The sequence below is a fragment of the Carassius auratus genome, chromosome 18 (assembly GCF_003368295.1).
Source record: "Carassius auratus strain Wakin chromosome 18, ASM336829v1, whole genome shotgun sequence".
Taxonomy (NCBI): Eukaryota; Metazoa; Chordata; class Actinopteri; order Cypriniformes; family Cyprinidae; genus Carassius; species Carassius auratus.
In genome coordinates this window covers 13425414-13441463 of record NC_039260.1, presented here as the reverse complement: position 1 = coordinate 13441463, position 16050 = coordinate 13425414, and the positions used below count along the sequence as shown (strand labels likewise).

At 38.6% G+C, this 16050-nt stretch overlaps 1 protein-coding gene across 4 annotated transcripts in view; it reads left to right on the top strand.

The window, feature by feature from the left end:
- Nucleotides 1-16050, top strand: part of LOC113118507 (voltage-gated potassium channel subunit beta-1) — a 135073-nt gene that overhangs the window by 75465 nt on the left and 43558 nt on the right. For all 4 annotated transcript variants that reach the window (XM_026287745.1, XM_026287742.1, XM_026287743.1 and 1 more), the window contains one exon: nt 2569-2612. In XM_026287745.1, the coding sequence (XP_026143530.1) occupies nt 2569-2612 (44 nt within the window). The remainder of the gene's footprint in view (nt 1-2568; nt 2613-16050) is intronic.

The following is a 16050-nucleotide window of genomic DNA, read 5'->3' as shown; positions in this document are numbered from 1 at the left end:
ATGATTATGATGATTAATTACATCATTTAAACTCAGTCTATCTCACTCTCAGGTTTAAACATCCCCTCTTTAACTTGAGACAAATCTTGATGCATGGTGTGTGCGTGCATTGCTATAAAAGCAATGTCTGGTCTCTGGATGGTTCTGCTTTGTTTGATTCTGTCAGTGTAGATTGATATTCACATTGTAGATGTACACAGAGAATTATGCATTACACGCTGTCCCCTACCACACAAGAGTCCTTTTCTTGAGCTGTGCCATTGTTATGGTCATGCTCCTCTGTTTTTCTGCAGTGCGCAAAGCTCCAGTTGTCTTTGGTGCAGCTTATTTTGAGCACCCCCTTTAATGTAATCTTAAACGCCGTACTCAAACTGACTGGAGCCAGTCTTTTTTTTTTTCTCTCTACCTTTTTCAATGATAGATAGCTTTCTTATGCAGTGTTGTCAGTTACAATATACAAATTCATCTCAAAGGGTTGTGCACTAACAATATTCAATGACAATTAATCAAATCAATACAATATATATATATATATATGAAGAGTTCAGATGCAAAAACCTCTAAATGCCATCTGAAATTTGCATCTAAAATTAGGAATTTTTTCAGGCTCCTATATTTATGTTCAGTTATTTCACTTTAATAGCCTGGAAAAGGACCTGCTCATTGCCATTGAAGTAAAATGACTCAACCTAAGCATAGGAGCTTGATAAAAATCCTAATTTTAGATGAAAATTTCAGATGGCATTTAGAGGTTTTTGCATCTGAACTCTTCATATATATATATATATATATATATATATATATATATATATATATATATATATATATATATATTATTATTATTATTATTATTATTATTATTATTGTCCTAAAGTATTCTATGATCACCAAAGCTGAATTTATTGATCGAAAACACAATCATACAATTATTAATAATTATTCTTATCATGCTAAGGATTCTTTTGTGATTATAGATAATTAAAGAGAAGCACATATTTAAAATATATACATTTTATAATATTATAAATGTTTTTGCCACTTTTAATCATCTAGTTGGATTTATATTCAGGTGAGTACTAATTAAAAATATACATTGCACAATCCCATTTATTTTGTTAAAATAAGTAACACCAACAGTTGCTTTTCATGAAACATAAGATCTTAAACTAATGTTAATGTACTCAAGAAGAAAAAAATTCTGTACCAAGTTTTAGTACTGTAGGTCCATAGGAAACTTCCTTTTCTTTTCTTTTTTTCTGTACAAAATGTGATTTGCAACAAACTTCCACAACACATATTTGGTCCTGGTGTGTATAAGTACAAGCCTTTAGTCATGTCATTATTTCTGCTTCTTTCTATCTTGCTCTGGGTCTTGAAACAGGGATTGTGCTATTTCCTCTTCAAGGAACAGTCACACTCTTCAACTTAATGTTGTTATGAACTGTCCCAAGTTGACAGATGGATATTTGGAAACTAATGGTTATGACAGGCTGTATATAACAGAACGTGCTGTGTAAGTTCTCAGGTCCTGGTTGCGCATTAGTCATGTCAGTCACACATGCAGGTTTATTATCTGCAGCACGATGAATCTGTTATTATGCTGCACCTTCATTTTCTGGCCTTGATTCAGAGAAATAAATTTTTACTGATAGTAGCACCGCGGTAATACACTCTCACTGCAGAATGCACCCCCTTGCATTTTCTCTCTCTTGCTCATCCTCATTTCTTATTTCTCTGTCAGCACTTTTCTGTGTTCCCAGCAAAGTTTGTCGGTAATCCGAACCCACTTGATATCAATAAATCTCATTAAAAACTAAAAAATCCCTTTCAACTGGGTCATGGTGCTCACACAGCTGTCATGTCCTTCTTCATACTTGCTGTGGAGTCACACAATCTCTGTAATGTTTTCAACTGTTTCTGGGATTTAGCACACTGTATTACTGAAGCTACTGTAGGTGGCGCTGTGTTAGACTATGACCAGAAACATTCTTACTGCTTTATCAACACATTTGGTGTTAATAACCTTAAAAACTAAAAAAAAATTAAGTAAAATAAAACCAGTTTAATTTAACCTGATGTTCTCAAATAACTAAAACTCAAGCTGAAAAAAAAAAAAACTAAACTATATGGACATTTAGAAAACCCAATAAAAATGACTAAAACACAACAAAATTACTAGTGTTAAAATGTTTTATTAAATTAAAATGATTAGCATGAAAGTATATCTCAAAAATTGATAATAATAATAAAAACATAGAATATGTCTAAATACTAAAATAATAAATTATTTGCCAGCAAAACTAGTTTACTGTTTTTCATTATTCAGCTTCATCTCATGCACCTGTAGATTAACTGGATAAAAATAAATTAATTTTCTCAGACATTACCAGTAAATCTGAAAGAGACATGCTTTTGCTGATATATTTGCATTTGTTTTGTTATTTGTTTCATCTAAAATCTACATTGAGAAATGCTGCTTAACTCCATGAAGCCTGAACCAGAAGGACACCGATGTCAAATCTAATATAAATGTTTTATTTTCTCTCCCTCCTATCTCTGTCTGTCTAGGAACCTTGGGAAATCTGGATTGAGAGTTTCATGCCTCGGTCTGGGTGAGTACTGCATCATATCAAAAAAAGATATTTCCATATGCTGTATGTTTTTGGTGCAGTAAATCAGCAGATAGAAGCAGAGACAGTTTTTGCAGAGTTTGTTTCTGTTAAACAGTTCATTAATCATGACACCATGCTGACTCTCTCTAGCATTTTCCCTCTTTCACAAACAAACACATACACATACACACACACATACATACACACACACACACACACACACACACACACACACACACACACAAAGAGGGACTGGGATTTGAACAGTGGGATATATGAACGCAATTACAAAAGCTGAACTCCAGTAACCGGAGTGGGCCAGTCAGCTTCGGTACCTCCGAGACGACAAAAGGCAGACTCAGCTTTCAGAGTGAAGCAGGCCAACGCTACAGGGACTCCATATGCTTGTGTGTGTCCTTTAAAATGTGAGCACTACCGTGTATGCATGTTATTAAATATAAAAATATCCAGGAAGATAAATAGCTCAGAATGCAATGCTCATGTAGGAGATACAGGTTTGAATCAGGCCTGTGTTTGGTCATAATCCCATACTTCTTTCTCTCTCTCTCACCTGTCTGTCAATAAAAAAGTGACAGAGCCCAAAATAAAACAAGTTTGCTTACAACTGGTGTGTAGCAGGGAAAAATATTGCTGCTTGGTAGAGTTGTATTTAGACATATTTTAATAAAAGTATAAAGGGATGATCTGTTTCGGGAGAGTGACTCATAATGAAACCAGTCCTGAATAGTGGCTCAGTGAACAAATCTGAATGAATCATTTAGGTCAGTGGTTCTCAACTCCACTCCTCGGGACCCACTGCTCTGCATATTGTGCATGTCTCCCTTATTTAACACACCTGATTCAGATCATCAGCTCGTTAGGATAGTCTCCATGAAGTGAACTGAGTGTGTCAGATAAGAGAGAAATACAAAATGTGTTAGAGCAGTGGGTCCCGAGGACTGGAGTTGAGAACCACTGATTTAGGTGAACAAATTGGTGAACGTGTAAATTAGACTTTTTTTATTTTGTATGTTTTTTTTTATATATATACGGATCAGCTAAGTAAATGAATCAGTGACAAGCTTTGTAATGTAACAATAGTTGCCAAGTCCTCATATTTAGCCAATTTTAGGCAATTTTAGGCAAAAAATTGCATTGAAAAAATCACGGGTCGCATGTTGCAGTTTTATTTATTTATTTATTTATTTATTTTTTGGTGGGGGGGGGGGCTTATTAAAGCTCCCCTTTAGTTCTTCTGTCTTGTTTTATTGTCCTTTTCCATCTCCATAACTAGCTTGCAGGAGTTTGGAGGATAGTGTGTGCACTCCTGCTTTATTGCAATTTGATAATTTAAAAAAAATAACTTCTGATTTTGCTCTCGTAACTCCAAATGTTTTCAGTTTACTATGTTGCAGGCTCATTTATTGACAATAAACATAACCTATTACTATTAACGCAGTATGTTTATTGCTGTAAAAATAAACAATTAAATAATCAAAGTTCATGAGCCCTGTAACACATCAGCTGAGTTAATTAGTGACATGCTCAGTGTAACTTGTCATTTATTTTTATGAAATAAGCAGAATAAAAAAAAAAAAAAAAAAAAAAAAAACGTCTCCATAAACGTCTCGTGTCTGAAGGATGCATTGAAAAAACACCAACTTGTTGGCCAGCTACAGCCTCTGACATCACTACCAGCGACTATAAACAGGCACCGGGAGAACAAGTCATTCACTTCTTTGTCTGAATCTTGCACCCGAAGCATGGCAGGGAGCTAGAGGACACAGTGCCTCGTTCCCTACTCAGGGAATCTTGGATACATTCGTAACCTGAGACATTCCCTTTCAAGGGAACTTCAAATTGTGTCCTCTAGGGGGCACTATGGGGAACAGTATACCCACGCCGTCATGCTGAGGGAAGTGCAGACCAGAATCATGGCGAGCACTTAGTACCAACTCTACCATTACTATGGGAGTTGCCCCTGGGACATTTAGACAGCTGTCTGTGACAGTACCCCTTACGGCCAAAGGCCTAAGCTACATACCCAACTTAATTGTTAGGGCCTCGGCCCAGGGTAGAGCTGAAGGCTTGGAAACAGGAAAGATTCCTTTAAAGGGATACGGCTAAGAACCTAGCATTTTCTACCAAGTCTTGCCTGTCATACAAGGACTATCGCTAGCTTAAGCATAAGCTTGCTGAAAGAGCTGTCTCAACAGTTCCTGTGGAGTGGCGTCCAAAATGAATGGGGCTTTTACCAACTCAAGAAAGGGCACGAAGCAACTGCGCGAAGCCTTCACCATAGGATATTAGAAAGGACGCAGAATACTAGCGTGAGAACTTACCACAGTGGGGATTTCAGAAAGTGTGCAAAGACTTCACGTGCACACTTACCATAGCATGGATTTTCAAATACTGTTCTAAGGAGGGACTCTCATGGCACTCATAGATGGAATGTCTATGAGTCATCAGCGTGATCTATGGAAACAATACTGGAACGCTCTGGGGAAAAAACTGAGAACTCAGTCTCATATGAAAGGAGAACTCCGAGCTCAGAGTAGCGCACTCATATGCGACCCTTTTTCAAAAAAGGGGAGCGCTACTAAACTACCATGAGAATCGCCCAAATAGCTGCTCATCTTGAGGGAAGAGATGCTTGAAGTGTATAAATACACACTGGCTGAATGAATCCCAAGGAACCAATGTCTAATCACCTCAAGAAAAGGATGAGGTGGAGCGCGTAACCCTTACTGTACAGAAATTCAGAGTCTTGCGTGCACACTTATCACTTATGTGGATTTTAGAAAGTGTGCAAAGTGTTCACGTGCACACTGACCACCATGTTTTTTTTAAAAGTACACAAAGCTTAGCGTGTGTACCTAAAGGTTCCTAAGCATCGCAGATGTGCTGAATCGCACGGGAGAGGGGAGCATCACCTGAGGCAGCATATACAAGAAGACTTCTGTAACTGCCACCTCCACTTCACGCTAGATACGACAGCATCACTAAGCACCCAGAAGACCCCTCAGGGTGACCTGGCCAGACATCCATGAAATTCCCTGCAGTGCTGTGCCAGGCCTGATGATCAAGGAGGAGAAACCTGTGATCTCAGCCACCTAATACCGGAACATGAAGCCGGATGGCTGGTGCTTAGTAAACACTGTAATTGAGCACTGCAAAGGAAACTCACAGAATGTATTAGTAGACACATAACCACAAGCAATTTAATACACATAAGTGTATACAGAGAGGTTTACATACTCACCCACCCTCCTGCACTGGAGCCCCGCTCAAGGCCTAATGGTTAGAGAGTCAGTCTCACAATCGAAGGGTTGTGAATTTGAGTCTCAGGCTGGCAGGAATTGTAGGTGAGGGGAGTGCATGTACATTGCTCTCTCCACCCTCAATACCATGACTGAGGTGCTCTTGAGCAAGGCACTGAACCCCAACTGCTCCCCTGTGACGTGGCATAAATGGCTGCCCACTGCTCTGGGTGTGTGTTCACTGCTGTGTGTGTGCACTTTGGATGGGTTAAAAGCAGAGCACAAATTCTGAGTATGGGTCACCATACTTGGCCCTATGTCATGTCATGTCATATAACTTTCACTTTTCACTTTCAAAAACACTATAGGTCAAGTATAGGAGACTTTTATGCAAGAGGTTTCCACCTAACCTCGATCAGGTGGAAAGCTGGTCATTACAGGGGAATTAGGAAGGGGAGGATAAAAGCAGAAGTAAAAAAAAGGGAATGAGAAGTTAGGGGAAACAGGTCAATTTAGCTCAAAGGGAATCATTTAAGATTTTAAAGGGAATTTGAACAGAATCACTGTTTCACGGCTGTTCACGGAGACGCCCTGCGATTCAGTGAACTAGCCGTTTAACATCAAATCTGCGCTGGATACTAATATCCAAACTATAGTGAAACACTATTAATTAGCACAGTAACAAGATCGGCAGTTTAAGACATTAACTTGTAAGCACAAAACACAAGATACTTCTCTTTTCAATATGAATAAGGCTTTATTAGATAAATCTAAGACATATAAACTAATCTAACACATAAACGCACGCACACACACATTCACACAAGTTGCAGGAAGATCGAAAGTTAGGGAAAGATGAGTTTAAGAGAATGGAAATATGGAATCCCAAGTTTACAGCAATACGTTAAATTGCATAGACACGAACAACCATCAATCACGTAATTAGCGCTCGCACTGAGTTCCTCAATGGGGTTAAAATTATATTAGATACACCAGCACAACAAATATCTGGGAATACGTTGCCTTCATTTGCTTTGAAAGGGACTCCCGTTGAAAGGGGTATCCCGGTGTCGCTGATTGGCTGGAAGTTCAGTAGTGGCTGAAGTGACGTCTTGGGGACCCCGTGCTTGGGCATTGGCTGAAGCTGGAGTTGTGTGGCTGGTTGGAGTTCAAACGCGCAGACGAGGTCGACGTTACAAAACTTAACTCAGAACACGAAACTCTCAAACGGAAAAGAAAAGAAATAAAGTTTGACGAGACTAGGTTGTGTTCCTTCTCATCGTGGCATAGCAGCAGCAGGCAGGCACGCTGGAACCGCGCTCAAAGAACAATGATGACTAACCGCATGGCTAGATGCTACAAGCTAAAGCTAGGTAGCAAAGCTACAAGCTAAAAGCTAAGAGCAGGCATGACTGATAGCATGAGCAAGGCTGGAACTAAAAGCAGACTAAAAGCAAAATTTCATGGTGTCCAAAGTATTTAAACTTCCTTGTTGGCCACCCCTCAAATGTTGCCTTGACCAATCAGATATGGTCTTGGGTCTGGGGTATCATAAATCATTTGTTTATCTTACCAAGCATGTGGTTCTTGCCTCACAGGGTCTAATTTTGGACATGATTCCTATAACATGATTATGATATATTTTACAAATAAATGATTGTCAGGACAATATCAAGCAAGAAAATTTGATTATAGCAATACTAGACATGACTATGTATCCTATAGTTATCAAAAGACATACACAATAAGTGATTATACATGATAGTCAAATGTGTGGGTTACACATAAATGAATATGGAGTTAAGCAATGGAACGATTCATTTATAAGTCTTTTTGAGTTCATTCTGGTCCATGTATAATGTACAAAAAGCAGTTTCTTTGCCATTCTCTGGCAAAGGGACTTTTCTGTGAAGACAAAGGTTTAAAGCCCTTCCCCCTTAGGAATTTCAGTCTGGTTCTTCTGGGTGGGGGGAAGTCAATGCAAGTATTTAACTTGATCTCCTGGGTTTACATGTGATGTCCAGCGTTGCATTTCAATCACGAACAATAAATTTGACAATCTCTTCTTCGAATTAAAATTGTCAATAATTGTTCTATTGGTGTTAATGTTGAAAGCTGTTGTGTGAACAAGTTGGTTGGTTGGTTATCTTGCTTGGTTCTTGTGGCACTAGAATTGATTTATGACTTCCTGAGGAGTTCGGCTATCGTTTCAATGCACACAGCTCTGATAGACTCTTTAATTTGTCTGGTTCGACTCATTTCTGCTACAGAAGATTCCTCGGTATCACTCTGATTCGGAAAAAAAATTCTGCCTCGCCTGAATAACATCTGCCAGGTTCATCCACAGACGTCTCTCAGCTCCCACCATGGCCACCCTAGTCCCACACATGGCAGTGGCGGCCTGCTTGGTAGCATGGAGAGAGGTCCATGATGCGGCGCGGCTACCTGATCAGGAGGAAGGCCCTTGCCTCCATCCAGGTCTCTTAGCAGATCAGCCGGATATGCTTGAAGCACCACCATCGTATGTAACAAAGCCACAGCCTGACCTGCTGCTGCGTATACCTTGCCATCTAAGCCAGATGAATTTCTCAAGGGGTTTAGATGGCAAAGAGGGAGCTTAAGAGAGGATGTCTCCCCCTAGCTCTTTCTACAGGGGGCATCCCCTCATATGGCGCTTCCGCGCATCACCTCAATGTCGGCAGATTTACACTAATTTACTATAGCCTCAGCCTCAGCTTCTTCACCATCCTCAAATATCTCCTGCTTTCCCTGGGTAAAAAACCAGCAGAGCACTAACCTTAGTATCAGATAGTGTTAAAGATATAACATCATCCTCACGAGGCTCTCTCTCGTCCGACGTCAGAGGCTGTAGCTGGCCAAAAATTTGGTTTTTGATTTTTCAATGTATGCTTCAGACACGGGTCACAAGTGACAGTGAAAGTGAAAGTGACGTGACATTCAGTCAAGTATGGTGACCCATACTCGGAATTTGTGCTCTGCATTTAACCCATCCGAAATGCACACACACAGAGCAGTGAACACACACACACACTGTGAACACACACCCGGAGCAGTGGGCAGCCATTTATGCTACGACGCCCGGGGAACAGTTGGGGGTTGCTCAAGGGCACCTTAAGTTGTGGTATTGAGGGTGGAGAGAGCACTGTACATGCACTCCCCCCACCCACAATTCCTGCCGGCCCGATACTCGAACTCACAACCCTTCTATTGCGAGTCTGACTCTCTAACCATTAGTGTCTAACCACTGAAAGGGAACAATTTCATTGCTATGTATATTGGGTCACCATGTGATATATGATGTAAATCATAAGTCCTGAAGTTAAACCATTTAAGAATCACTGATCTAAAACATCCTGTACTCTTTGTTTCTAAAAAATATTTATACACAATCAAGAACATAAATGATTTTCAGGCAAATCCTGTTCACTTTATAATTGCATTTCTTTTAATAAAGCTATTTTGTGTAGAGTGTTTTCAAGTGAATCGGCCCCCTTTTGTCACTTAGATGACTAAGAGGAAATTGCTTAATTTAACCTGAAATCTAATGTGAACAGCAAAAACATGCAGATTGTATTTGACTGAAAACAGCAAAGGTGTATTGGTCACCATAATTTTGCCAAGTAAGACATGTTCAACATTACTGTCCAAAAATATAGACTAAACTCAATCCCTGCCCATAAAGCTATCCTACCCATAATTTATTCCTAAAATCAGTGTGAAATGATATCTGATTAACAAGGGTTCAGAAGCACCTAACCCTGATCGTAAGCCTAAAAAAATAGATATTTCATGAAAAGTTATCCCAAAATTCTGAGTGGTTAATTGGAATGTCGTTCCATGATCAACAAAGATGTTGATCCAGGAACATGTTTGGTGAAATCACAGTCACCTAGTCATATTACAGCCCTGTGTGACAAACTGATGGCTCGTATGCTGTGTCACATCTGTATTTATCACAGCGCACACCAGACAGGTCGAGGTGATAGTGCTGTCACGTCTGCCTCAACAACAGGTTAAGAATATCTTATGTAACTCTGATTTTTCCAATCAAACACTTGAGAAAGACAGGAGGATATCTGACTCTTGTAGAGAAGGAACATAATGAGTTAAATATAGAAAGAGGCAGGTTAAGTGTGTAGCAGAAAGACTGTGTGAATTTGTTTGGAGAACACGGGAGGAAACTCACCTCACCACCTTATTTTACAATAGACTATAAACTTACATAAATCTGTCTAAATGTTTCTGTGACGAATAAATACTGCCCTAAATTGCTCAATTAAATGTTCTTATAGTTGATGTGTTGTTGTTCTTTTTTTGTTGAAAAAAAAAAAACTGTATATTACCCAGTATCAACAGGGTTTTTACATTTTGTGTAGGTAACTAGAAGATATTTAAATTGTGTATTTTCAAAGAGCTTTTTCCAGTTTCAGAAATGATTCATTGGCAGTTTGTCACAAGCAGTTTATGCTTCAAATTCAAGCAAGAAGATGTGTAACTAAATATGAATTATTATACGCCAGTAGAGTCAATGTTACAGGAATAGATTCTGTGGATGAATATGATAGTTGGACTTGACAGACGTAGCTGTCTGGGAGAATTTTTGTATGAGCAAAATTGAGAGCAGCCACCCAGGAAGCCGTCTCATGCAAAGGTCAGCATGCTGCCATCTGGCTATCTCCCATAATGCCACAAGTGCACAAATCTGGTGCTACTACACCAATGTTTAGGCAGGGAGCATGCTCATAGATGGCTGCCCTCCGCGGATCCTGCCAAACTACATTAAGCAAAGCGGGAGAAAACTTCAACACTCTGACAGCTTCTCAAATTCTCCATGACTCTGCAGAGCAGATCAGACGAGCTAGTAGAGCATGTTATTAAAAGCGTACCCCATCAAAAATAAGTTCTCACATAATTTATCTTAATCAAGAGAAAATGTAATTTACTGGCATTGAAATGAAGGTTCTGTAGTCTATTAGTTTTCTTGGTGGAATGAATGTGTATGTGTAGATGTGGTAACCCAGCTATATTCAATTGTAAGTTCAGTGATTCTGTGTGTCGTGAAACCATAATTGTTTTATGAACATTCACAAACAGCATCGCAATTTTATGTAGTTTGAAATACATTTAGAAGAATAGTTTCTCATTTGTTTGACATGTAAACAATATCTTATTTTCTTGGGCACAATGCATAAGATAAAATGCGGTAAAATCTGTATTCATTCCATTTAAATTGATATACACATTTCATTCTGTATAATTTAGTGTCAACAACCAGCACAAGTTTTGAAGATTGTGGCTGTGCATTTATGATGTAATAGGGAAATGAATACAAATATCAAATAAAACAAAACAGTGCTCATATGCATGTTCGGTAGAATCTTGCTGTGGAGAAAGCCACTAAATGAATATGCTAGAGTAAAGTGTACACTATTTACATACTGCATGTTAAGTTAAGGAATGGTTCACCCAAAAATTATTCTGTTATCATTTTCTGACCCTCATATTTAACCTGTAAAAGTTTCTTTCTTCTGTTGAGCACAAAAGAAGATATTTTGGAGATTGTTATTAAGCAAACTATTGTTTTTTTTGTTTGTTTTTTTACATAGTTAAAGGGGACCTTCAGCTGTTATTCTCCAAAATGTCTTATTTTGTGTTCAGCAGAAGGAAAAAGCTCATACAGGTTTGGAACAATTTGAGGGTGAGTAAATGATAAATGTAATTTTACATTTATGACTGAACTGTTCCTTTAAGCACTGAGTTACATCATTCTGCAGAAAAAAAAAAAAAAACACACTCCAGGTCAGCCGTGAGTGCATTATTGATTAGGTTTAGATATGCAAGATGTAGTAGTAGGCCTTTCTGAGCACAAAAAAGACTTGGGGATATTAGCAATTCCCTAATGTAGTGCAGTCAAAGCTAATGAGAGGAGGAAATGAGAACAAAGAAGTTATCCAATTCTCTGTATTTCTCTCAGCGTTTCTCTTTCACTTTAACTTCTGCTCCCAGGTTTTTTGTTCCTTGTTGCCATCAGCTGATTGATTGAATCTGAGAAGTTTTGCCATTTGGATGTTGTTGTAAAGTGGTTTGTAAAGTAAATTCAGGGGGTTGTCTCTAAGCGATAAGACCACTATGAGTATGTGTGTGCTTTTGTGTATACCCAAAAATAAAACTTTTGATTCTTTCTTACATTGGGCTTTGAAACATTTCCCACACTCTGAGGAGAGAGCCTACTCACCTCAAAACGTCACTCATAAAAAAGTTTCACAGGTTCAGAAATATTTATTTCTGTAAACACCTCAGAATTTCATCACTGTAAAAGTTTTGTCATTCCGCTGCTCTTGTAACCACGTCCCTCGGGCTAAGGTTAAACAGACTTGAAGTGCAATACATCATTTTTTTTAATTACTATTATTATTATTATTTTAATAATACATGTTTCTAGAGCACCATATCAGCATAGTATAATGATTTCTTGAGGCTCATGTGACACTGTGTAAACTTGAAACTAAACTGCTAAAAATTCAGCTTTGCAATAACAGAAATTAAATGTCAATAAAATGTCTATTTTTGATGTCAGGAGCTATTAGGTTGACCGCCACTGTTATGAGGTTTTTAGAATGGAGTATAAAACAGTAATCCATATATAATCCACATTAGCTGTGTATGGATCTGCCTAGCAGCAGGGGATCTGAATGTGATGTAGCATTCAGGAGCTCAGTCATGCCCAAGACTGATTCAAGGCAGGGTAAGGATCAATATGTTTGGCGTCAGACTGAGTTCCTGTGTTAATTAGATGAGAGACAACATACACAGGCATAAAGTATGAAATCCAGCCAATCGATTACCCTTGAATGACTTTGATTGATTCAGTTACCAATCTATATATTGTAAGACTATATGTTTAATCAGGAATGTTTGTTTACGTTCACAAAGAAAAAATTACCAAAAGCAATGTTTTACCATCTTTTTTAACATGTACCGTACCATAGTAGTATATATAAATATAAATGCAGCCCTTTTATTTGGGACACTGAAAATATATTGATCTTTCACGTGAGCTCTGAGTTTAAAGAGACTGTTATTGCAATGTATATTTTTGTGGGTGAAATCCAATAATTTCAGTGGGAATCCATGTGATTTGGAGTTTGACCAATGGAAACTTCTGTGTTTGAAAGTGACTTTTGTCCGAGCTTCACACATCTGTACACTGACAATTTTTTTAATTTTTTTTATTGCAGTATTATACCAAAATTGGTAACACCTTCAGTGCATATGAGAGAAGTCCATACTCAGTATTTAACTCTGGACTGTTTTCACTTAAGTTCATTCTCACGGGTCATTTTTCAAGGGTCATTTTGAAGGAACTCTCGACAAAGTCTTTATCTGAAAACCCATCAAGATTATTCAGGCTGCATGAAGAAAAAGAAATCGGACAGAGAAGGTTAACACCAGACTATTAACATTTTAAAGCTGAGACATCCCGGGTGCTGAAACAAAATACTAATGTACCTTGAGAGGAAGAGTGAGAGAGAGGAAGAGGATGCTTGGCATTAACAATGAGTTTCTGCACAGTCATGGTGACCTTATACATGCTGCCCAAAGCTGTGGTGTCAATCAGATGGATGATCTACTCAACTGGTCTGTTCAATTTTAAATGCTGGGAGTATCAAGGTCAAGGTTATGAAATTGAACAGTTATTTCAGGATCTATTTGGATACAATGAGTTATTTTATTCAAATGCGTCTGCAATCTGAAAAGCAAGTGCAAAGCATGTTTATATGTGTCCTCCTGTCAGCCTCTGCTTGTGAAATGTTGAGTTTGTTTGTGGGGGAAAGACTCTTATTGCTCAAAGCGCTGTCAGTCGTACCCATAAGTGACATGTTTGCTTTGCCTGTCATATATCTGACTTCTAGTGAGAGTTAATTTGCTCTCTTGTTTTCACATTTTCACTCTTGCCATCAGCACAATCCCTGCATGTCACTGACCCGCTGGCCTTCTCCCCCTCTTCTTTTCCTCTGAAAAATGACCTTGCCTCTTATCTGCACATGACATTTCTATCCTTAGCTTAAGTTAAACACAATATAGAAACATATAGAATATAGCTATCTTATTTAGTGAGAAATTACCTTAACTTTAGGCTTCTGCAAGGATCACATTTTTTTTTTTTTTTTTTTTTTTTTATCAAGATAAGGATATTTACCCATAGAATGCGACTTCTGTCAGGGGTCCTTCTCCCTCTTGTCTCCCTAAATATGCATTTCTTTAGTGGAACACAAAGTGTTTTTTGTTTGTTTGTTTTTTAAAACAAGAAGAATATCGTATGCACTTCTTGTAATACAGTATAATGACAGTGACTGGGATTTTAAGCTTCTGAAATGTAACATAACAAAATAATAATCAGACAAACACTATAAAGTATCAGAAATGCGATTCATATGTCCATGTCAGTCAGTAGATTTAAGTGATGCACGGGCCAATGTATAAACAACCCGACCAACGTTTTCAACTAACCCGCACGTAACTCGGACCGCAAAAAAAGAAAATGAAAATATTGTAACCGACCCGCTTTCTTGACCTGCATTTTTTTAAAGTAGTAAATGCTCATCGTACCGTCATTGTGCCAGAGACGTAGGGGTGCCGGGGGAGGGGGGGGGTGGTACGGGTGGTGGGGGGAGCGGAATATTCCATAGGGCTAACTCATTCTGTGGGGTCGCTCGCTCAACCCAGAATGGCTGGCTGGTTCGAAAATATGTGGAATAAGAGCTGCCTTCGACAATTTGTATTTTTTATTTTCTAGTCGACTGGTAGTTGTTCATTTAAACCATTCGTGGACAAATCGCCCCTTTATATTAATTTAATTACTTAAATATAGCCTACAGGATAATAAGCGTTATGACCGCACGCATAAAGCTTGCCACAAATTCAATTCGATTATGAATGTGTCTAAATTAGCTAGGATTGTTTAGTAATTGTTTAGTAATAAACTGGTGTTTTCTGTGTTGCCGCAAAGATGAAGTTGACGATATGGACTCGCCATGAACGCCAGTGAGAAATGCACATTTCATATGGATTACATAATCAGAGAGTAGCCTATTCATTTTGGTTTGAATATTTTCGTTTAAAAGTAGACATTTCAAGCTTTCTGTAATATTTAGCCTATATTTCTCAAATCTGTGAGCACTACCTGAGTTTTGGTGCCGTCAAGTTCACATGCAATGCAAGTGATCGTGTAGGCGCCTCATTACATTGTCTGCTATTTATTTGCTTCTTATTTATTAAATACGGGCAATTCATTGTTAAAACATTTTTCAAAATTAAGATACAATTTATACAAAAGGAAAATCAAGAGTTTTCTATAAAACAAAACTTAATGAAGTTGTCAAAATTATGTTTTACCAAAAACAGCTCCGTTGCTCCCCAGTCTTCATCTTTTCTCTTGCCACCTCCATCTCTTCCTGCAGACTGAGCTCGTGCGTCATCTTCGCGCCAGTTATTCAGCCAATAAACTGTAGGCCTATGTATTTTAAAATTGTGTCTAGTACTAAATACATTACAATATTAAGGTTTAATTAGCATCTTTATTATTTTCAAACGACCCAACCGTCCGCGACCCGAATATCATTAAAAATATTTTTTGATGACTAGTAACCGCGGGTAACTGCAAGCACCCGCTCATTTTGGATCAGCCCGAGGCATCACTGGTAGCTTTGTGCAAAGAATAGATGCAAATTGGCAGACATGCGGGGAAAAAAGTAGTTTGTCCATTCATGAAAGATTCATTCTTCATTTTTTTCAGTGAATCAAACATTTCATAGTTGGCCTGAAAGATTTGTTCATGAATCAGACTAATCAGGTTCTCAAGTTCAACTCAATGAAAAAGTAATATTGGAGGAGAATATTGAATATCATCAGTGAATAACAATGTAAACATCACCCCAAGCTTGTCACATCCACACAAGGAGAGGAGAAGACGGGTAAGTATTTTCGTGAAGCTTGGTGACCCTTGGTGATCCAGGCACCCTAGAGCGGCGACGGGGACGACCACGACCTCTGGGAGCCGGGCGGTCCGGGTGTTGTCGGTGGAACTCTTCGAGGAGAGCCGGATCCAGGATGTCATTGCGTGGTACCCACGACTTCTCCTCGGGACCGAACCCCTC